A 23,014-nucleotide genomic window follows, 5' to 3' on the forward strand; every position below is an offset into this window, starting at 1 on the left:
TACCAGGAGCTCTGTAGTGACTGGAGTGTCCCAGGCTGTGAGGGTCAAAGGCATCACCATACCTCAGTCTGCGCAATACAGGCAGGACAGTGCAGATCCAAAAAGATGGATACAAAAAGACGGATAAAATGATTTATCAGACACTATTTCATGTTGTGAAAATTCTAAATTTCTTGGAATAAAGATCATTTATTACTGAGAATGAAATACATCCATTGTGTAGGGAGAAAAGGAGAAAAGGGCATAATAAGAGAAAATAGAAAGGAAAAAATGAGTATTCTTTTAAGAGTTTTTGCATAAGATCCTCAGTAGTTTCTGAAATGATGTTACAACAAATCCTGATAACAAATGATTTTTGCCATACCCTATCAACAGGGCAATAAAAATTTTTCAGTAAACACAATTTTTTTAAAAAAGAGTAAGTAGTAGAAATGTTTTTTGAGTGCAAAAATGAATAAGTGAAATGCCTGTGTTTATTTCATTAGCTAGTGTTATAAAATGTTTGTTTGTGTACATGTTTAATTTGGGGGTAAACCCAAATGTTTCTGATCAACCCAAAATGACAGAATAGCAATACATTCTCAATTGACTTGCACAATATATTTATATTAAATAAAAGATTTTCTAAAACACAAATGCTTTTTAAACTCATTTATTTCATGCCATATCTTACTGTGCCTTACTTTTTGTGCTAAAACAAGGCAGGTTCCAAATATTCCAAATATACAATTTCCTACTATAGTTTAGCCTAGGCCACAAAGCTATCAAATTCTTCCAAATTAATCAGCAGGGTACCGAAGGATTTTTTTTTCATCATCAAGTTTATATAATTATATAATCATGTATGACTATAAGTGCATCTCCTTTATTCCTCACTTGCATGTAAGCTCCTCCAGAGTAGGGTGATTTGCAGAGTAGAAGCTCAATAAACATTAGTTGATTTAATTAATTAGGCTTTCTCTTTCAAGCCCTAGCCCCACCATACACAGATCACTAGTACTCACGCTTTCACCAGCAAACACCAGACAGCAACTCTCCCTGAACCCCACCCATCACTGTCCCTAGGGAAATAGAGTCAAACTCTAATCATGTGAGCAGATTCTTTTATCAAAAAGAGTGATCAGCTGGTTCCCTTCAACATACAATTCAATGAATTCTGTAGGCTTTCTCAGGAATCTGTAAAGGTACATGAGGTGTCATACACCTTATTGGACAGTGAACTCGTTCTAGTGACAAAGTTCCTCTTGTAAGAGAAGTTGATGTATATAGCCGAACTTTCTTGCCTACTGTTGATTCTCCTTTTACCCCATCAAAGGTGAAGTGTACCCTACCATTAAATGAGGCTGGCACAAGTTTGCCCTTTTCTAGCTGCTATCGTCAACCCCCTCAGCCAACCCCCTTAAGGTAGTCCCATCCCTGCTGGAGAAAGTAGGTCCCAGGGCTGAACTGATAGGACAATCGGTGGCCTGAAGAAGAGCGCTTCCTCAGTTCTCAACCCTACACACTCCCAGTGAAGTGAGAAGCTCAAGGTGTTAGCAGTTGCTCTTGGAAAATCAGTTCTTTAGTTCTTTTCGGAGGCCACTTGGTTGAGTTGCTTTACGATCATGTTGTTGATTTTCTTAAGATCATCTATGTCCTTTCCTTCAGCTGTGAGCCTTCTTGACATGTCATCCATCTTGTTTCCAGTTTGAACTTTAAAATGGAAAACAGACTGTGTTACACTGGTTTCCAGCACATTCCCCCGGACTCATTAGAGCGCTGTGTTGGTGCTCAGCTGAGTGCTGAAAGGCACTCTTGGCAAACCCCCTGTTCCAATATCCACGCAACCCAGGAGCCAAGGAGAGAAACTGCTGGAGACTGAAGTTGCCTCTCAAGGGAATTATTTTTACAATCTCTTGGTGTCAGCCTAGACTACCTTTGGCAGCTCCACACAGATTTTGGCTGAGAAAGACACTGCTGTGAGAAACCAAAGGAAACTGCCAGCATGTCTGATTATCTCCCCAGAAATGATCATTAAGTTGTCTCATTTCAGGACCCACTTTCGGAAAAGGGTTTTCACTCCTCATTTGGGAAATGGCATTCTTTGGGTTCCAGCTGATTTTGACATAAATCTGCTGGTTCTGAATTACCAGCCCATAATGAAAGTGTAATAATTCCCCTCTGATCATTCCTGAGAATAGAGGCACAATATTTTCCAAATAAACAGAACTCCTGGCAATGCAGTAAGCTAGGGAATGGAACACTTTGAGGTCTATCAGAGTTAAAATTTTCAAAAAATGCAACACAAAAGCAGTATTTATATTTGAACTCCTTATCATTGCCATTTCAGGCAATTTTTTTTCAGAGGTGTCATTCAGAAACTAATGGTGTTGGGAACATGCTACAGGGTTTAGCTGATAAACTAACATGGGAAGGTAAACTGGATGTTAGAGGTTTACCTCCCAGCCTTGGGACAAATTGGCTGATCAGTCCGAAAAATTATGTTAGATGAAATATTGTAGAAGACATGAAGGAAGGTTTCAACTGAGCTTTGCTGCAGAGCTAAGCAGAGATACCAGTTGCTTTGGGGGAAAAAATGTGAAACTGAAGTATATCCATGACATTTGACATATTTCTCCTCTTGGGAACCTTCTGCATTAGCCAAACCCAAAACGAAGTAGCAACCATGTTTACCTAAAGTCTGTGGCACAGCTCACTGGTCCTAAAATAATTTCCATGGAAAGAAAAAGGGTTCCAGGTACAAAAAAGTTAGAGCAAAATTATATACTAACTTGCCTCCTGGAGAGTCACAAGAAGAAACACCTTGAGCATTATCTAAGTCAACAGTTCCCAAACACATTTGATTATAGAGCCCTTTTTTTCTCTTAAGACAGCATTTAACATCCCATGGAACTAGCATTCTGTGGAATACACTGCTTGGCCATGCGAAACTGCTACCAAGGGCAGACAGGCATCTACAGTAATCTATTCTTGCTTTCCATTATTTGTCTCTAGGACAGAGATTATGACAAAAACATAAGGCCCAACAGTTTGATAGGAATGTAATCAGTATAAAATAGTCTTATTTCTCTTGTGCAAAAATGCCAGAGTTATAAAGAATGTAAGTTCTTGCACTTGAGTTAAAAGAATACAAGTTTGCACTCAGTCCCACTGAGAGCAAAACGGTGTCTCTGTTAAAGATGAGCAAAGGCCAAGTTCACTTACAGATGCCTATGCCAACTCTGGTCTTAGGCTGGGTTAAAGTTTGTCTGAATACCCAGGCAGACTTTATTGTTACTTCAACATGGGCAGTAGAGCGCCCGGGAGCTCTGGAGCCGGACAGGCCAGGGTTCAAATTCCAGATCTGCCTCTGATGAGCCAGGTGGACATGGAAAAGTACTCTCTGGGCCTCAATCTTTTGAATCAGTAAAATAATGATGTTAGACACTACCTGAGGGTAGAATAAGGATTTAAGAGAATGAATTTAATGTGTCTAACACAGAGTAATTGTCCAACAAAGAGACACTCTTCATTATTCACATCATCTTGTTTCTTAAAAAGACTTAGCCCTCAATTTAAAACACTTGAGGCAAATATAAAATAAATCCTACTTATACAAGAGGAGTATAATGAGAGTGATAAAGTATATGGTTTTTATGTCAGGCAGAGTGTCTTTGAGCCCTGATTCGGGACTTAGCCATGTAACCTTCAGCACATTAATAAATCTCGCTAGGCCTCAGCTTTAGCATAAGTAAAACCAAAATAATAATGGATGCTACACTATAAAGTTACTATGAGATTGTGGGCAAGTAGACACGAAGGGCTTAGCACAGTGCGGGGAGCAGAGTAAGCAGCCAACACAGAGCATTTGTTATCATCATCCCCTTGATCTCACTACTTATCCCACAGAAGAGAATTTCCTTTGCGTTGCTCCCATGTCTGTAGACATGTCTAGAATTTCGTAACAGTTTCATGAGGTCACTACCCCCAGGCAGGTGTGGCAGGATGACACACACAGCATTCATTTATACTGGAACAACATTTCAGCATCGCAACCCACGTGCTGTCTCTGGCCTTGCAGGTTCAGCAGCCAACCCTCTCCTGATCGACAGTCAGAGGCAAGTTCACAGTGATTGTAAGGACAGTTCACGTGCTAGCTTCTAAGTGCAAAAGGGCATCAGCTGGGTGAAAGGGAAGCAATGAAACCTCACCCCCCCGCCCCACCCAGGCTAGACGAAGCCCTTCCAGCTGGAAGGAGGAAGGAGTCTTGGGGGAAGGAAAGGGGCTAGAAGCAGTGCAAGGGTCATGCGCTCTGCCCACCTCTCTTCCCATCATCACCACCACCTCTGCCTCCTCCAATCCTGAGTGAGATGAAATTAGGGACATTCCAAAGACACGGGCTCCACTCCCCATTTAGAACAGTTGAAGGCTATAAGGCCTGAGAGGGCAGATGAAATGACAGTCATTTGCCTGGGTCCAGGCAAAAAGGTGTCAAAGAGGACCCCTCCCCTTAGGCTCCGTCCACTCTTAAGTGGCCTGGGAGAGAATGAAATAATTCCAGATGCTGGTACGCAGGGGTTAGGTGAGAGAGAAAAGTGCTGGGCTTGGCAGGAGAGGGCAACATGCAGAAGGAGGGGACAGCATGGCAAGTGGACAGCACCCCTCCCCGACTCAAGGCAGAGGCAAGAGTGGCACTAACTCAGGGGACCTCTTGGCTGAGGAGCTGGTGTGGGAAAACCCGAGTCACACTCATGGGCACAACACACATGGCACAGGCGAGGAGCAGCCAGAGCAGGTCGTATCAGGAGCAGGACACCAGCCTGGACAGAGTCAAACAGGAAGCAAGCTGCCCTCCTCAAACCCCCATGCTGCCTGGGGGGCCTGGCACAGCCCTGGGTACTTCTGTTTGATTTCTGGGACAATATGCAAGTGTGAAAACCTAAGAGGGACTGCAAAATCTGACTGTGACTGTGTGTTACAGACCTGAATTAATGAAGAAATCTATGTATTGAATGAAGAACACCTAGAAGTAACTAGAACGAGTTGCCTACCATTTGATAGCTAGAGGCTCCAAGTGAGAAATCGAAATAGAAATAGTTGACATACATGTTGGTGAACTTCTGGCACTGTGGGCTCATGCAGTGGGTTGTGTCCCAGGGACCCTGGCCCCAAGCAACAGGGTTCACTGAGGCATGCATTCCCCCTGTCTTGCAGTGTAAGCATTGATTGCCAGAAAGCATTGACTCATTCCAGGAGCAACGGTAAACAACCAGCTATAAAGTAAGTGAACACGAGCAACGAGAAACCTGTCGGTGGTACTTACTTATCAGAAATATCACAAAGAAAACCAGTGCCAGGCTGACAATCAGCGCAATTAGCAGCCCCACGAAAAACAGACTCCGGCTTCCATATCCTGAGTTTGTGCCAAGGTCAGGGATTTTCTCCTCTAAAGCTAATATGAAACAAACAAAAAACAACAAAAACTCCTCAGCTTACAATCTGTCAGCAGCACTGAACAGTGAAGCACCCCGCTGCTGGAGGCATGAGTAGGGGTACGCCCACGTTCCCTCTGACAACCCTGGAAAGTGACTTATGTTTTAGGAGTGTCTTTGGGCCAGGAGCAATTTGTGAACTGTTTGCCACCTTCTATACTGGGTATTCAAAGAATAAGCAGGGCTAAGGTATCTCAAATCTATTCAGAAAGTTCTTTGAAAGCCACGTTAGCACTGAAGTAGCAGACATGAATTTTTCTTTGGGGAGGGAATAAAGAAGTTAAGGTTTAGAAGGATGGAGGATCCATTGCCTTTTTCCAAAAATAAACCAGGAGTAAACAGAGCTGGGTGTGGGACACTTCTCCTGTCAAAGACTGAAAGCTCTGGGACATCTCCCAGGAAACTCCTTCTATTATAGAAATAATCAACTTATGCCTACATCCATTTAACCAAAAATGGCCCACCCTGATGTATTTCGGTTTCTTAAATCTGTTTTCAGGGTGGATATGCTCTGGAAAGAAGGCTTTTTAAAATGCTTTGCAGTTGCACTGAGAATGCAACCATGCCTGTACAACAGCTTGCTTCACCCAAACCATGAATTGTCTGCACTTAGTCACCATTTTGTGAGGTCTAGTTCCCTTAACACCCAGATTAAATTGAATAAGAAATACGGAAGACTGGGGTGGAGGAAATCATTGCACTACTTTTCCTAAGCTCTCCTACTTTGAATTGGTCCCGTGCATCATGCTACCTGATCCTGGATAGACAGGTGCCTCCTGCCCTATGAGTCTACCCTATGTCACCTCCTCTCAACAGCTTCTGCTTCCTAGTTAAAGCAACAGCAGAGGCTGACACCCAAACACAAACTTTTATTGAGACTGACTGCAAGAAAAACAGGGAAAAATCTGAACCCGTTAAAATAAAGAAAAAAGCAAGAACTCAGAAAAGACTCAGAAGTGGAATGATAGAAATAAAATTGGGACAAAATGTTTAGAGTGCATATGAAACAAACAGCAAGTGGGCAATTAACACTTGCGTTTGAACATCCGTGTTTAAACTAGAAAAGATGGCATTCAGAACGATCTGATAGAACTCACTTATACTATTTAGGTAGCCAGATACATGTTTAGTATTTAGCAGTTTTGTTCCTCCCTATTCTAATCCTTTATTTGGGCAGTTTTTAATTTGCAAGTAGAAAATGACATTGACGTTTTTGCCCAACAGAATTTTAATGATTTTTTTAAAAACTGGGTGAACGTGTTGAGCATTTTCTCAACACTCTGCCAGGAAACAAGATGCCTATGGGAAAGTGGGCACCATCGGTGACCTAGCTATGGTCACTAGGAAGCACAAAACAGCCAAGAGGGATGAGCCAGCCCCCAGAGACCAGCTCTGCAGCCTCCATCCCCTTCCAGGGACTGAACTCCACAGAATCTTCTCAGAATTTTTCAAAACAAAAGTTCAGATCTTGCTTAGGAGCCAAGAAAGCCCATAATCCTGCCGAGCATTCAGAGAACAAAAGCAAAAACTGCCTAACAATACATAGCTTTTCCAGCGCCAAGTTATTTCTAATGCCCACTCTGCCCCATCCCCCACACCCACACATCCACCTTCACCTTTGCTATTTTTAAGTGGTCTAGAAGCTAGGAAGGGCCACCAAGCCTTGGAGGGCACACGTACGGAACAAATGCTGCGATCCGGCAGGACAGAGGTTTAGTTTGTTTAAGTCATTTATGGAATCTACAACATAAAGTTTGCCATCTTCATGCATGCCACAAGAGCCAGTGTCCTGGGAAGAATGATTCATTGTCCCTGGAAGAAAAAACTGACATTAAAAACAAGAGGCTGGGCTGTGGAGGTCAACTTCACAAGACCCGTGGCCAGTAGGAAGCTGGACAGACATAGGAAGAAGCACCCACAAATATTATTTTCAATTAAGGGTCTGAAAAAGCTTTACTTACCCGAAAGAAAATATTTCCTTTTGTGGACAACTTTGTAATTATTCTGTTTGCTTTGCTTGCCAGGAAGCTCAGAGTCCAATGTGTGACCTGATTTTGAGAATCATACAGCTGTTTATACCCTGCTTATCTGCATATGCCCTTTTCTCCTCCTCAGATTTCTCCATTCTGCCTGTATTTTCCCTGGGCCTGTTCATTTTTTAATTGATTTTTAAATCTTTCTCTTTTATTACATTGTTCATATTCTGCCAAGATGCTTCAAATCCTTTGTGCAAGAAGACTAGGTATAAATATATAAAAAGACAAAATGAAGCTACTCAGCCTGTGGCCATAAAGATTCTGAAAGAAGAAAAGGGTATTACTGTGAACCATTCTAATTGCATGAGGCTTTAATTCAAAATCATAATTTTTACATTCTCCCTCAATATGGCATATGAGTCCATACCCTCAAGTGTATCCTTTTAGATGCTGGCTATGCATCCCCAAAACAAATCTTAACAGACTTAGATGCTATAGAGAGGAATCCTGCTAGACTCCAGGACCTCTGAGGTCTCTTCCACCTGGGTTTCCCTTAGATTGAGGTCACTTATGCCAGTAAATATTTTTTAAATTGGGATTTATATTTAGTATATTCTCTAATGACAGCACAACTTTAAGCAACACTGAAAAGCCTGAATAGATTTAAAAGGTCTATATTAAGAAGTCTCTCTAGCACAACAGAGAACTTGTGGCCATTTAATTATGTGAAAAGAAGGCTCTAGGAAGACATTTCAATTACTATAAAAGCTTGCTTTCTCTTCCATGGTTATCTCTTTTCATAGAATGAGTCTAATCATGATATAGAATTTTTTGATCTGGAAAGGATGTTAGACTCAACTCAAATATCACCTCCTCTAAAAAGAAGGAATCAACCTGCCTTTCCTTTGTGCCCTTGCTGGATCCTGTACATTCTTCTGTCAGAACATCTATAATATTCTATTGCATTTATTTGCAACCATCTTTGGCTTTCCCAATAGACTGAAAACTCCTTAGGGTAGGAACCAATTCTGTTCTTCAAATGCCCAGTGTCAGGTTAGAAGCCAGTGACTTATGTCAAGTTGGAACACCTAAAATATTTAAGTCTCACTATTTCCAAAAGAATTGGAGGCAATTAATAAGTACTTTAGAAGAAATAAGATTGAGGGTAAAAATTCTCATGTCGTGTCTATCTGGACTCTGGTAAAGTCAATGCAATAAATATTGTCTGCCTATAGGTGGCAACACACTACTCCCTGTTACTTTTTTTTTTTTCTTTTCTTTTTAAAATTTCCTTTAATAAGCAGCTACAGAATGAAGAGAAATACAAAATTAGAGTTAGGAGAAAACAAATCCAAGGGGGGAAAAAAGTTTACCACTATATAAGATCTGAAAAAAATATAGGCCATTTACTAAATAGCTTAAACTACACTGTAAAATATCAAAAACCAACAATTTCCCAGTAATACCTAAAACCTACTGGTACTTGTGAAAAATGTGCTCACAGAACCCTAGCAAAGAAAAACAATGAGCTCAAAAAGTCATGGGGGCTGGCTGGTCAGCTCAGTTGGTTAGAGTGCAGTGTCATAACACCAAGGTCAAGGGTCTGGATCCCTGTACCAGCCAGCCACAGGAAAAAAAAAAAAAAAAAAGTCATGGACTAATTAAAAATTTTTTCCAGAGTTAAAACTAAAGTGTTTCAGATATCCTAAAATTTTAGATAACAAGAACACATAATTCCCTGAGTGTTTTAGATATGACTATAGCACTTTAGATATTGATTTACTGAGTTCCAAATATATTTCATGGAGCGTTCCTAAGGGAATGACTTGACGTGACAATAAAAAGAGAAGAAAAAAGCAGCAGCAGGAGGTAGAATAAAAGAGCCTCAGAGATCAATTAAATCTTATCCTTTTGCAGATAAAACTGAGGCCCCAAAGTGCTGGCTGGTGCATGGCCACAGATTTCTAAACAATTCTTCTAGCTGTGTTTTATATTTTGTCATCTCTTTACACTCCAAAACACTAATATTTGAGCAGGAACAAAGGTTGTATGTGTCAACATCATGGGATCATGGTTCCAAACATGGCTTCTATTTTAAGCTTGGTGACTGACGCATGGTTTATTTTTGGATCTCTGACTTGAAATCCTTGAGCCTTAGCTTCCCCTTCAGAAATGAAACTTTTATTGTTTAAATCTCATACTGAGGTTTAATCAATGTTTACAAAGTCGAGGAATAGCTAGAAAATTGTGTCTACAAAAACTGACTCAAGAGTAGTAGTATAGCTAATAAAATATCCAAATTACTGGCCTTGCTACCTACTGAAAAGGTTAAAAGAACTAAGACAACAACCTAGAGTGATCTATAAAGTGCTCTGAAAGAAAATCTCTTCCTTAGTGTGAGGTCACAAAATAAATAGATGCTATTTCAACATATTTCATTAATGAACTGCAATGTGCAAATGGAAAATAACTAGCAGAGAAAACTGAGTTGGGTTCATGGCCACCAAGAGCCCTGCAAATGACTCGCAAATGACACTGCTAGTAAATGGACACAAGGTTACATGGCCCTAAAACCAAGACCCACAGCTGTCTGACACCCAGTGGTTGCTATCTTTGGCATCTTCAAATGAGGGCATCTGGGAATAACCAACAAGGCTGGAGAAGCCAGTGTTGCTAGCAATTCTGCATTCCACTACCTCAGTATTCCTTTCCCAATTCTGGTGTGCAAATGTGCTTATTCACCAAGATTGGCCAAAGCAACCTCCTGTTAACAGAACCCTTTCTAATATCTTGAGCTGAAACATGTAAGTAATTTCATTTTCCAGGGTCTTAGATCATTACTAACAGTTTATTCTTTTTGTCATTTAAGAATTCTTTGACTATCTATAAATAAACACTCTTGACAAATACTTGTAAAGACAGTTGCCTATGAAATATTGCTTTGCACTTTATTTTTTTCTGTAGGTATCTGGTATCAAACCACAGAAATAACTCACACCAGTACTGCTTGCTACAAAATCAGAATTGTTACAATAGGGCTTAACTCAAAGCTAATAAAAAGCTTTATTGAGTGAGTCATGGTAATTTGTTCTTTACATTTCAGAGTAAATGCCTTTTCATATTCAGGAAGTAATTTTTAAAATCAAATCTAAATCATTTTTATCAAAAGTTTAAAAGCACAGAGCACATGCAACCGAAACTTCCCAGACTTAAGAATCATAACCCAGTCTCGGTAGAGCAATAGCATGCAAATTACTTACAAAAACGTGAGCTTTGACTGCTAGGTTACCAGGAAAAAACAGCAACTAATTATTCAGGAGAAACTACAACAAAACTGTCTATAAATTCTGTAGTTCTTTCTTTGCCTTCCTTCAGCATAAAGATTCTCCTATCAGGCCCATAAACCCCAGCCTGAAACTGTTGGTCTATATTTAGTATTAATTTAGCCAAGCAATGTAAGATTCCAAATACTGACGTTCTTCTTGTCTAAGGTTTTTAGTAAACTTATTACTGAAACTATACTTAAAGAGACAACAAAAAACCCACCATGCCCTGATTCATTTGGTAACTGATGAGGTTCTTATTGGACTGAAGTTAATGACCCTATTTGGCTGAAGCGACTGTGTAAGCCAACACCACATTTCCAGCACTTCTGCCATGGTATGCTCCCATATATAAACACCCTGCAGCAGGTGGGAACTGCCACAATGATGACTAACTTGCCAGGACTTCAGACCATCCAGAGAACTGCAATAAATAGGGGCAGAATATAGTTGTGACATCATAACTAGGATGATGGAAGGTCGGAGAACTCCTAGGGCTTCCAGTAGCTACAAAAAAGTAATGGTGAGTTGGAGATGGCATGGCTACAGGCCCATAGCAGGTGAAGCTCTTCATCTCATTAACTTCCTTTCCTCTTCAAAAGCTTTATTCTGGAGTTTTCATACATCCTCCTTTCTCAGGAATGTCAGCTTATATGGTTCCCTCGCATACATGCCAAGGAGCTTCTGCCCTCTGGTGTACATAAAAGATGCTACAGTGACCAGGAGATCTGGATCCCACAAGCCCCAGATCCCAGGGACTACCCCAGCAGGATACTCAAGGTTAGTTTATAAGCAGACATACAGTCCTTTACAATCCTATCTTCCATTGCCATAACTAGATGGACTTTATTCATCTTTAAAATATTTTTCACGTTAGAAAACGTGTGCTCCACAAAATTTACTTTATGCCTGTATTCTGTAAGGACCTCACTCTACTTTTGAGCAAAAGGATTGCCACTTTCTTAAACCTCCTCTACATTCTAGGACCAGCTCACAGAGGAAGACTATACAACTAGTAACTATTTTCTCAAAAGCATGTTATATGCTGAAAAGTTATGCCAAATTTGAAAAATTTAAACGTTCACATTAGTTATTAGTTATTATTTGGTCATGCCCAGTCTAAAACAATGTCATGCCCAACTATCTGATCTGTCTTAAATCATCTATCCTTTGAAGAAATTTATCGCCTCATTTTTGAGCATTTATTATGTGGTTTTCTTCTCTCTTGTAACCTTACAACCTTGTCAAGTATAAATCTCCCCTAAGGGAAGAGAAAACTGGAGACTAAGGAATTTAACTGTTGAAAGATACATAGGTTGTAAGTGGCAGAGATGAGATTTGAACCCAAACCTCACATCCAAGTCTGAATTCAACTATACTTTACCCCAGTGAAGGGGACAAGACTGGCTTTAGAGCAGTTGGACTTCTGGAGAACTACTTAAGAGCAAAGCAAGATAACCTACTTCATTTTATCTATTATGTACCTGAAAGGAAGGTCTCATTAAAAAGAGTTTTGGATCACGAGATGAAAATAGATATTCTCACATTAATTGTTTAATCTGGGGGATTTTCAAGTATTTCTCGCATTTTTTCAACTCCCAAGAAATTCAGTAAATGTTTTCAAAAACCTGAGTAACAGATGTTGCTTCAGAATTAATGCTTGCACCTCAAAATAGAGAAATTGGGTAGGGATCATATCAAATTCCTTCAAACCAGCAAGATTAAACAGGAATCAAGCAATGAACAACTGTTCATCACAGAGCATTTTACTACTCTCACAAAAACTCATACATTGGGTCCCCAAAAATCCTTGCCTAGCAATTACCCGTAAATTTCATGAATAAAAAGCCACTCATCTACAAATTGAGTATGCAGATTAACATTATCTCCTCTTCCTCTCAAAACCCCAGTAAAAGGCAGAACAGGAATAAAAAGTACAAAACCATAAGAATAAAAAAAGGAGCAAACAGTACTGAAAAGAGCTCAACAAATATATTGACCAGGGGAAGGAGAGAAAGTGACACCTGTCTTGTAAGACCACCACTGATGAGTGAGATGATTTACCCTGCAGAATTCAGGCAGGCCTAGCATTTGCAGGCAAGAGGAAGCATGGAGCTAAATACAGCCAGGTAATTTAACATTAGCCAAAAATAAAATGCAACAGAAAGATTGGAAAATAGCATTAAAGAAATCTCCCTGAACAAAAATGAATAAGAAAAAATAAATAAGTAGGCCTGAGTCTCGATTCAGGAGCTCCAGTATCTCATGGAATTCCAGAACAAAGAAAATGGTGGGGGAAGGGGAGGAAATCAAGAACTTAAAAATATCTTCCAGACTGCCAAGCCCACCAGAGCACATTATCATGCAATTTTAGAACACTAACAACGAGATTCTAAGAGCAAAAAAAAAAAAAAAAAACAAAGATAAAAATTGCATCACATATCTCAACATTTTGCTAATTAGAAGACAACAGGGCAATGCCTTCAAATTTCCAAATTTGAATTAGCTATCATTTAATTTCTTTTAATTCCAAATTTTATTTTCTACATTGAACTTCATATACCAGGCAATCTAGTTTTCAGAAATACTGTTTCAAAACAATTGACCTCTCATGCCCCAGAAACTACTGAAGGAAGCACTCCACTTTACCAAGGAAGCAACCTAATAATGAAGACCTAATAATAAAGTGCAGAAAACATGAGATCCAACTCAAGAGAGAAAACAAATCTCCAGGATGATAGTGATGTCTCAGGAAAACAGCTATACACATGGACGAGAGAGAAACTAGTCTACACTGAACCAAGTATAGAATCAAGAAGTTTTACTAATTTATTTAGGACTGTTCGGGAAGATTTAGTGATGTGCATATAAACCCAAAAAGCAAGACGATTATTAAATTTTAGGACAAAGTATTATATGAGAACAAACATGTAAAGCACAGTAAACTAGCTCAGGAGTGAACATATAAATATGATCACAGTAATGCAAACAATAATGCTGATTTAACAAAACAAAAAATGTTACGATAGGAAAGGAAAAAAGAAATCTTCACCTGTCATAATAGGAAGTTAACAAACATCTAAAAATAATGAACTAAAAAATAGCTGTATAAGCATATTATTTAGAAAGGTGTTAGAAAAAACTGAAAAGGCTGAATGCCTCCTGGAACTGAGGAAAGGAAGGTTTAAGGCTTTCTTACCTATAAGCCTTGAAGTACTATTAAACTATGTATAATACTTCAATAAAAATTCATTTTTATTTAAAAATATATACACATATATGAAATTGAAAATTTAGAAAAAACTACTATCTGCAACCTCTTTTCCACGCTTCTAACCTACTAGGAACATAAGGAAGTGACAACGACACACAAACCCAAGTTCCAGATTACAAATCTGTTTTCTATCGCATTGCATCTGAGGGATGCAACTTGGCCAAGTGACTCCATTTAAGCCAACCAATGACTGTCACCTAGAGGGTACCCAGGCCTTCCAGGATTCGTTGGGAACATGGGAGAGCAAGAGCATTAATTTAGAAAAAATGCCTTAAGTGATTTCAGTATGTCTCTCTACAGTGTACATGTTTCCCCACCCCTCACTGTTTTCTGCAGCAAGAATATCAAAGACACAAATCTATGAATTCTAAACTGCACATGTTGCTTGCATTATATAATTTTAATCTAAGTTTAATAACTAAATTTTAATGCATTGACAAAATACTTACTTTTCATAAAAATGAAAAAATACCTCATAGGGGCAACCAAGCAGAAATTTTCTTAAAAATCAGTAACTTGAATCCCAATGATATACTACTACATTTTTGTCACCTATTCTAATGGTTTCAAATATACAAATAGGGCTTTCCAGTCAAGATGGAGGAATAGACAGTCCCCAGTGTCACTCTCTCCCACAAATCAACCAATTTACAACTATAAAAAAAGCAACAACAGCCAAGCTGGGGCAGCTAGAGCTCAGGGGAAGAGGAGGAGAGACCTATGGAGTGCATGAAGGGGGAGATGCCATGATGAGAGCAAGAAAAAACTTCTTGGAGCATTTCAAGCCCCAGCTGCTTTAAGGCTGGAGCTGCTGAGCACGCGGAGCAGGAGCCAGCAAAAGCCACAGCTGTGCCCTTTGGATGGAGTTCCTTGGAGGTGGCAGTGGAGAAGAGGGCCTTGGTGGCCCTGGAGACAGCAAGACCACTAGTAGGGTTCCTGTGGACGGACACAGGAGTGAGGAGCCAGAACAACTGAAAAAAACGAGCCATTCAGAAGCTGGTGAGTCATCGCAGGGGACTAGTGCATGGCCTGTCCCACGAGAAGTGTTTCTAGCACAGGCAGTGGGGGAGATGGGCCCACTGGGAGAACACTGGGGCACAGCAAGGACAGCCGATCTGCTCCCCAATCAGCACAGGACCACTCAGAGGAGACTTTTGGTCAGGAATATAGAATTGCATGGGGTACAGTTTGATAAAAAGACTCAGGCCCAGATCACAGTCTCTACACAACCCAGGTGCATCGGCTCTCTGGAGAGCCAGAAGTACCTATAAGGTCGACCATTAAACCCTGAGCTTCACAAAAAACCCTTCCTAGGGAAACAGCAGCAAAGCAGCAATTTAGCTCAACCACACAGCACAAGTACTGGTTCACACAGGAACTTCCATTTTAGAAGCAAAGGAAAAAAAATTAGTTCTGGCCCAGGCACACCACCACCACCTCGTGGCCCACCAGGGGACCTGAAGCATGGAGCCGGATGCTGGACCTCCCCGCCCCCCCAAAAAAACCAGGCACACTGCCAGAGCCTCGGGGCCCAACCAGGGTCCTGAGGCATAGAGGCAGGGACCAGACTCCCCCCGCCAACCAGGCACATCGCCAGCACCAAGAAGCATGCCAAAAACATCACCTCCATGTGAGTACCCCACCACAGCCCCACAGCTGCTGTGGAAATGGCTAGACATCACAGCTACCATGCAGATGGTCCACCAGACACTGGAGTGCATTGACACAAGGAAAGTCACCAGCAGAGACCAAAGAAAAGAAGAGCATGTCTCTCTCCACATAGCCCATTCCAGAGTGACAGAAGCAGCATCTGCTCTATGATAATATTGGGGGACCTGAACACACCTCTCAGCATTGGACAGATCATCTAGGCAACTAATCAACAGAGTAACCATTACTCTTTCAGAAGGAGAGAAGAAATCTAGGGTTGTCAGAGTGGGGAGCGAGGCAAGAGAGGGGAATTGGGAGAGATTGGACAAGGGGCATAAAGAATAAGTATGATTTGTAACAATATACATACTAGTAATATTGATTTGATCAACATATGTCAATGTTGAGCCCCCAAAATACGTATAATCAATTATAATTCAATAAAAATTTAAAAATAAATAAAATTACATAAATAAAATACACAAATAAATCTTTGTCTCCCTCCCTACCTGGGTTTGTCATTTTGAACTCTACTCAAAGCCATAAATAATGTTTCTTCTATTAAAAAAGAAGCACTTTCAGTGTGAAAAGATCTTTATTTCAAAGTAAAAAGCACAGTCTCATACAGCAGACAGAATCCATGTTCCTGCTCTCAGAAGTTAAGGTTAGCAACCTTTCTAGCATATGCTAACTCATCATAAACTCCCAGTAGCTGAAGTGAATTGCCTTTAAGTGTGGTTGTATGGTCTCATGGTGTAATTCCTTTTTTGATCCCAGTGACAAAATTTTAAAAGCCACATTCCATTTAAAATTAAAAATATAGAAGCTTTTCCAGAGGAACTAGCTCCCAAAAATTGTATCCAGAACTCTTGTCTAAGATATTAAGTTAAATACCTTATGAGTATATATCATTATAATCAATCAGTATTTTTGACAACCACAGTATAAGAAATTAAACCTCAGCTAATAATTTTTCTCATTATGAAATCAATACCATATTTTTGCTCTCTTCATAAATAGAATATGACCAAACATTACAAATACTTTCTTCATGTTTACTGAATTATATTTACAGACAATCAATAATCAGAACTCACCATTTGCAATACTGTACATTAAATTGTAAGTAATATAACTCCTTCTACAAGTTATCTAAGTTGATAAAAGATAAAAACTGTTTCTAGAGTTTAAATACATTAGAAGTAGCCAAAAAAAGAGAGAGAGAAAAAAAAAAAAGAAAAAGAAATTAGAAAATAGTCTTCAAGTTCTGAAAATCTAGAAGAATTCTCCAACATCTGCTCTCTTATCTCTACATTTGCTTCGAGCTTTTGTTCGAGCTTTGAAGGCTGCAGAGTTATATAAATGCTGAAACAAAGAAAATGAAAATACATGTGGATCAGTAAGACTTAAGATATCCTTATAAAATGGAAAAAAAAGATAAAAATCACAAAGTAAAGACATGAACTAATTTGACCCTATAAATATTTTAAATGTTTATAAAACACACACACATAAAGAATGCAGGAGAAAATTAACCTATACAATAGAGGTAATGGCTATTCCATATTAAGAAAATTATTAATCAAATATGAAAAATACCAAGAAAAGTCCAACAAAAAAGTGAAAAAAGGGCATCAACATTTAATCCAATCTAGGAAAAGACAAATCATGACTAGTGTGAAAAAAAGTCCTACCAGGCTGTCAATTAAAGTAACAAAGGAAAAAGTGATGAGGTGGTGTTTAAATACCAATTAAATTAACAAAATTTTTAAATTATAAAACCCAATGTTGACAAATCTTTGTGTAATAGCTACATGCCTTCATTCATTACTGGAGACAATTAAAAATGACCGAATAACTTCGGAAAGTAATTAGGCAATACACAGAAGTCATAATTGGACCCTGCATTTCTGTACAGAGGATTTCTTCAAAGAAATAATTCAAAAGAGAAAAGTATGTAAAAATATTAATATTTATTAAAAAGTTTTAAAATATCCAACAATCAATTATGTGGTCATAAAACTGATTAAATGCAAAGGCTCTATAAAAATAAAATTAAGCACTTCACACCCATTAGGATGGTTATAATTAAAAACAAAAAAGCAGCCACCAAAAAAAAAAAAAAACCATATAAAAAACCCCAACAATAACAAGTGTTGGTGAGTTTACAGAAAAATCAGAACATACTGGTGGAAATGTTAAATGGTACAACAGCTATGGAGAACAGTTTAGCAGTTCCTCAAAAAGTTAAACATAGAACTACTATATGACCCAGCAATTCCACTCTAGGTATATACACCTCAAAACAGAAAAGAGACATTCGAACAAAAACTTGTATGTGCATGTTCAGAGCAGCACTATTCACAATGACCAAAAAATGGAAACAGCCCAGATACACATCAGCTAATAAATGGATAAACAAACATGATATAGCCATACAATGGAGAATTATTCAGCCACAAAAAAGAAGTTATGATACATGGTACAGTACGGATGAACCTTGACAACATTATGCTAAGTGAAAAAAGTCAGACAAAAAAGGTCACATGTTATATGATTCCATTTATATGAAATATCCAGAATAGGTAAATCAACACAGAGAGAGAACAGATCGGTGGTTGCCAGTGACTAGGAAAGGGGCAGATGGGGAACGGACTACCAATGAGTAATCAAGGCAATGAAAATGTTTTGGAACTAGACAGAGGTAATGGTTGCACAATATCTTGAACATAATAAATGCCACTGAACAGTTTATGTTATGTGAATTTCACCTCAATTAGAAAACAAAAATTATAATTAAGGATTTTTGAAAGGTTAACAGACGATGATATTAATTACCAATTCATGTTATGAACTCTCTCTGAGCAGTTTCCTCTTTTGTAAAATGAGTCTGGTACTTCACTAAGTAGGCTATTATCTGGTACAAAAGAAGCACTGTCTAAATACTTATTCTTAAATATAAAAACTCCATAGAATAAAAAGAAACAAAAAATAAAAATAATTTCTATGTTAAGATAGCAAAGTGAAGGGTAAAAACTTTTTACTAAGGCCCCCCACACTCTAAATTCAGTGAAGTTTCTACACCTTTAGTACAGCTATTCTGTGTGAAACATCATGAAAAACTAAAACTTCCCATATAGGTAGACACAGCTAAGTTCCTGTCACCGGGCAGAATCAAGGCTTTGGCTCCACTTTTCTTTGGTGCATTTAGTTCTATTAAAATCAAAAACAAAACCTACCCTTTCAAAACGAGAAATCTTCATCGTTTTAAGCATTGCAGCATCAAGCATCACCGGGGGTCCCAGTTCAAATACATTGCGAAGGAATTCATTTGACTTATGTGAAAGAAAAAGGTGATGAGGCTCAGTATTAATTAAATATCATAGCTCTTTTTCAGTATATAGAGTGAAAGTTATGTAGAACCTATAAATATGAATTTAGGTCAACTATTTTCTGTTTCTCAGTAGGAGAACAAATTGTTTTCCAGTCCCTTGAATCCAAGAAAGCTATGTCAAGCTATTTGCTTCCATACAAAGACATCAATAATGTTTCCCAGACTTAAACTATTAAAAAAAAAAGCAATTTCAATTTTACTTTCAAAAATAAATTCGCTGTTTTCTAACATGTGGAAGCATTCTCTATATTCAATTAACTTCAAAAGCCAATTAAATGAGCTACTCTCAAGATTGTTCACTAATTTAAAAGCAGACAGGTAGAAAAGATGTCACTCACCTGCAAGTGGTACTGCATCCCTGATCCAAGAACCTCCTTAAAGGTGTCATAGGTGTGTTTTTTGACCCAACAATCAATATACATTCGTTCAGGACCAAATTTAACAGTTTCTGTTGGGAAATCCCGTTCCTAGCCAATAGAAGAACTAAAATTATCACAGGCACTAATATGGGCCAACAAGATCTTACATAAACACAATTTCTAAACTGACAAACACATACTGAGATAAATGAATGATATAGTTTAATCTAATACTTCCATACCTGAGATGTGGACATTCTATATGTAAGGGTGTAAAATTTAACTAGTTGTGGTAGACTTGAAGGCACAACTGAGTTTGAGTAAATATTAATGGCAAAACTACATTGTCATCAACATTTTAAAATTTCAATAGCATTCAAGAAACCTGAAAAAAGTGTCAGATGTTTGTATTCCTCTAGAATGGCAGAGGGGAAGAAGTTGCAGAACCGTCAGAAAGACAAAACAACACCACAAGATAGTGGGTGAAGTGATGGTCAGCAGGGATGAAGATAAATGGGGTTAAGAGACTGAGGAATAAGGAGAGGTCCAGCAACTAGAGGACTCCAAGAGGTCTCGGCTAGATTTATTAAGAAAATGAAAGGTAACACCTGAGTTTAAGATTTCAGCAATGAAATAATTCTGCCAGAAAACCATCTCTAAGGTGTAACCATGGGAGTGTGTCCCAAGTGAAATGGAAGTTAACAGTCTGGAACAAACACAGGATAGGGTTTTCCAAACGGATAAAGTTGTCACCCAGAATGCTGGTAGAACTTAGAAAGAACAAAACTGGCTGCTTAATTCTTTGATGAATCATGAACATGTAAGGGTAACCAAGAAAGGAGTAGCTGACTGCCACAGGGACAGAAGGTGGTGATGGAAGTTGAAGGGGCAACCACTCCAACCGTCTACCCCACACCTACCCAGCCCCCTTCTCTCTCAGCAGACACAGTAAATAATGTGGTGGAAGAGAACGTGAGCTCCAGACTTACATGGATGTGCCACTCACTGGCTTGTGATTTCAGCAAGAAACTTAACCTCTTTGAGTCTGTTCTCTTGCCTACAGAATGGAGCTATCTATACCTTATGGTATCATAAGAGGTATTAGAGGTTATCAGAAGTATAAGAAAGAGAAATATACAGTGATTGCCTGGTGTGTAACAGCAGCTCAGAAAAACAGTAGTGTTCTATTTTCACCCTTTATTTCAGAAAACACCCAGACTCCAGGAAAGAGCTCTGCTTCTCATCCATCTTCTATAAACTCATCTGCATGCTTACGTATTCCTCCCTCCTGTATGTAAGAGATAGGCAACGCTCCCCCCTCCCCACCCAATTCAAGGCTAATCCCAACCTTTCACTTATATTTTCAAATGCTCCTTTCTCCATTGGTTCCTCCCCCATAAGCTGTCTCTAGCATCTAAAAGAAAACAAAACAAACCCTGCCACAATCCAGCACTACACTCCAGCTATCACCTCTCTTTTCCTTCCCATTACAACCATGCTTTTTAAAAGAATAGTCAAAAAACACCATCTCCACTTATTCATTTCCCATTCATGTTTCGGTCCACTTCAGCCTGGCTTTTCTCTCATCATGCCACTGAATCTGCTCTTACAAAGGTCACCAATGACCAAATTGATAGATCCAACAGTAACTTTCCACCCTTCTCTCACTTGACCTATCTGCAGCTTTTGGCCCTGCTGGATGAGCACAGTACAGTGGGTTCAAATTTCAGCTTTGCTATTTACTGTTCTTTATTCCTTTGGTCCCCATTCTTTCTTAAAAAGGAGATAATTCTACTGCTGAAAAGCTACAATGAAACTAAAAAAAGAAAACCATATGGCAAAGCATCTAACATATTAAATGCTTGCTGATTTAAGGCATATGTGAACTTCAAGAAAAGTTTTGGATGAAAAGAAATGGTATGGCAGCCACTACCACCTCTCAGATGTACGATTCTCCTCTGTGGCACTTGAGCAACCTTTGTCTAGATCCATCAAGGAAGGAGGACCTAGCTTTTTCCTCCAGAGAAAGCTAGGTTCCAGTGAAAAAGGGAGAGACAAGAACTATTTAGCAAGGCTCTGAGGATAGGCTTTTCTTTGGCAGGTGCATTAAAACACAGGCTGGAGCAAGAGGGAACCCAGTGGAAGAGCAGGGAGCTACTTTATTCTTGAGATGAAGAAGAGAGGGTAGGTAAGTAAGGCTTGAAAGGGTAAATCCATATACAATCGGAGCGGCTTCCATTTTTAGCAGTGCCCAAGGAGTACAAGGACAAGAGGCCTGTTAATGCTGGTGTATGTCGAGATTTTACTTGAGTCTTCCTCAGGATAATCAGTGCTGAGGGGCTTTGTCAACAGAACCTATCAGGTCCCGATGACCCTTACAATCTACTACTCACAGGGGATGCGTCAAAACAAAAAATGTGAAACCAGGTCCAATCCAGAAAATCTAGGACATGTCACCATTTTATCCTTGGAGGCTACAGTATCTAGAAAATCTAAATATAGGAATAGTTTATAGTTACTCAAAGAAAATGGCTTGCTTAATTTAGGGATACTACCACACTAATTATAAGACAAATTTAAATTCTTAATACTCATGTCTGCTCAAATTAAGGGATTTTGTTTTTCTTTTTTTAAGATTAGAAACCCCAGAGTAAATACAAAATATTACTATAATGCAATCAGAGTCAGCATTAACCAAAACCCCAAAGGATCTTTACCCTTTAAATCCACGCCAACCAAAATAAATTGTGAAAGACTTCAGAATGCTCCACAGTGAGACTGCCCTTATACTACAGCTCATTTTTAAGCCATGTATTCTAAGCCTTGAAGGTTTCTAAATCAATTTATTTGCTATACAGACTGAAGCGGGTTAGAGAACCATAGAAGTCTAAGCATCAGATAATGATTTTAAGTAGCCTTGCACGTATGTGCTAAATAAACACCATTGCCTAAATCATGTCAGGTATACCAATGTGAACTACATTTCCATCACTATGGATCTTTTTATTTTTTTTGAAACCTAAATAAAAGTACTTTTATACATCAGCATTAAATTTTTCTTTGTTTAAGAAAAAAGAAAAAAGAAGTCTTCACTTATGTTGTTTAAAACCTGCTATCTTAAAGTGAGGAAATTATTTTGATCAAAGGTAAAATTCAATCAACAAAATGACCCAACTGTCAAGTTTAGCTTGGAGCAATCCAATTTCAAAATGAGTAGCTATTACAGCATTTAAGAGGCCTACCTACCTCCACCGCCCTCAGGACATCTCTGAAAACTGAACGCTGCTTTCTCTTGTCCACTTTGGCCCGGTGTTTATTTCCATCTGTAGCCAAAGCCCTAAGCATCTGAGTCAAAGATTCCATGTCTTCATAAAAAAAGTCCTGGTCAAGAAAAGCGATTGTGTTTCATTTGTTATTGGTTTTTTTCTTTTCCAACCCCTTCTAAAGCTAACAAAAAACAGCCTACCTTTGGAAAATATCCAGTTGCATAAAGCAACACAAATCTTCCAGCTGTTTAGAGATTTGGCCCACATAAACACACTTATAGTAATCACACAAAAATTTAAT

At 38.9% G+C, this 23,014-nt stretch overlaps 2 protein-coding genes across 4 annotated transcripts in view; both read right to left on the reverse strand.

Annotated features, from left to right (window-relative positions):
• Positions 1-472: 472 nt before the first annotated feature.
• LSMEM1 (leucine rich single-pass membrane protein 1) lies at positions 473-11,522 on the reverse strand. Of its 3 annotated transcripts, none has more exons than XM_063099703.1 (5): positions 10,994-11,522; positions 7,433-7,519; positions 7,152-7,283; positions 5,303-5,431; positions 473-1,692 (listed from the first exon to the last, which is right to left on the reverse strand). In XM_063099703.1, the coding sequence occupies exons 3-5, from the start codon at positions 7,276-7,278 to the stop codon at positions 1,562-1,564; spliced, it is 387 nt and encodes a 128-aa protein (XP_062955773.1). In that variant the 5' UTR covers positions 7,279-7,283; positions 7,433-7,519; positions 10,994-11,522; the 3' UTR covers positions 473-1,561. The 3 variants fall into 3 exon arrangements, with proteins under 3 accessions (XP_062955773.1, XP_062955772.1, XP_062955774.1); XM_063099702.1 differs by having other exon boundaries at positions 10,708-11,522; XM_063099704.1 differs by lacking the exon at positions 7,433-7,519 and having other exon boundaries at positions 10,708-11,522.
• Positions 11,523-16,270: 4,748 nt separating this feature from the next.
• The window catches only part of IFRD1 (interferon related developmental regulator 1), a 29,777-nt gene continuing 23,033 nt past the window's right edge, over positions 16,271-23,014 (reverse strand). The window contains exons 9-12 of the mRNA XM_063099701.1: positions 22,694-22,828; positions 19,427-19,555; positions 18,934-19,029; positions 16,271-17,059 (exon numbers count right to left, since the gene is read on the reverse strand). Coding sequence (XP_062955771.1) covers positions 16,970-17,059; positions 18,934-19,029; positions 19,427-19,555; positions 22,694-22,828 — 450 coding nt within the window. The 3' untranslated portion in view covers positions 16,271-16,969. The remainder of the gene's footprint in view (positions 17,060-18,933; positions 19,030-19,426; positions 19,556-22,693; positions 22,829-23,014) is intronic.

The sequence above is a fragment of the Cynocephalus volans genome, chromosome 6, assembly GCF_027409185.1.
Source record: "Cynocephalus volans isolate mCynVol1 chromosome 6, mCynVol1.pri, whole genome shotgun sequence".
NCBI classification, from domain to species: domain Eukaryota; kingdom Metazoa; phylum Chordata; class Mammalia; order Dermoptera; family Cynocephalidae; genus Cynocephalus; species Cynocephalus volans.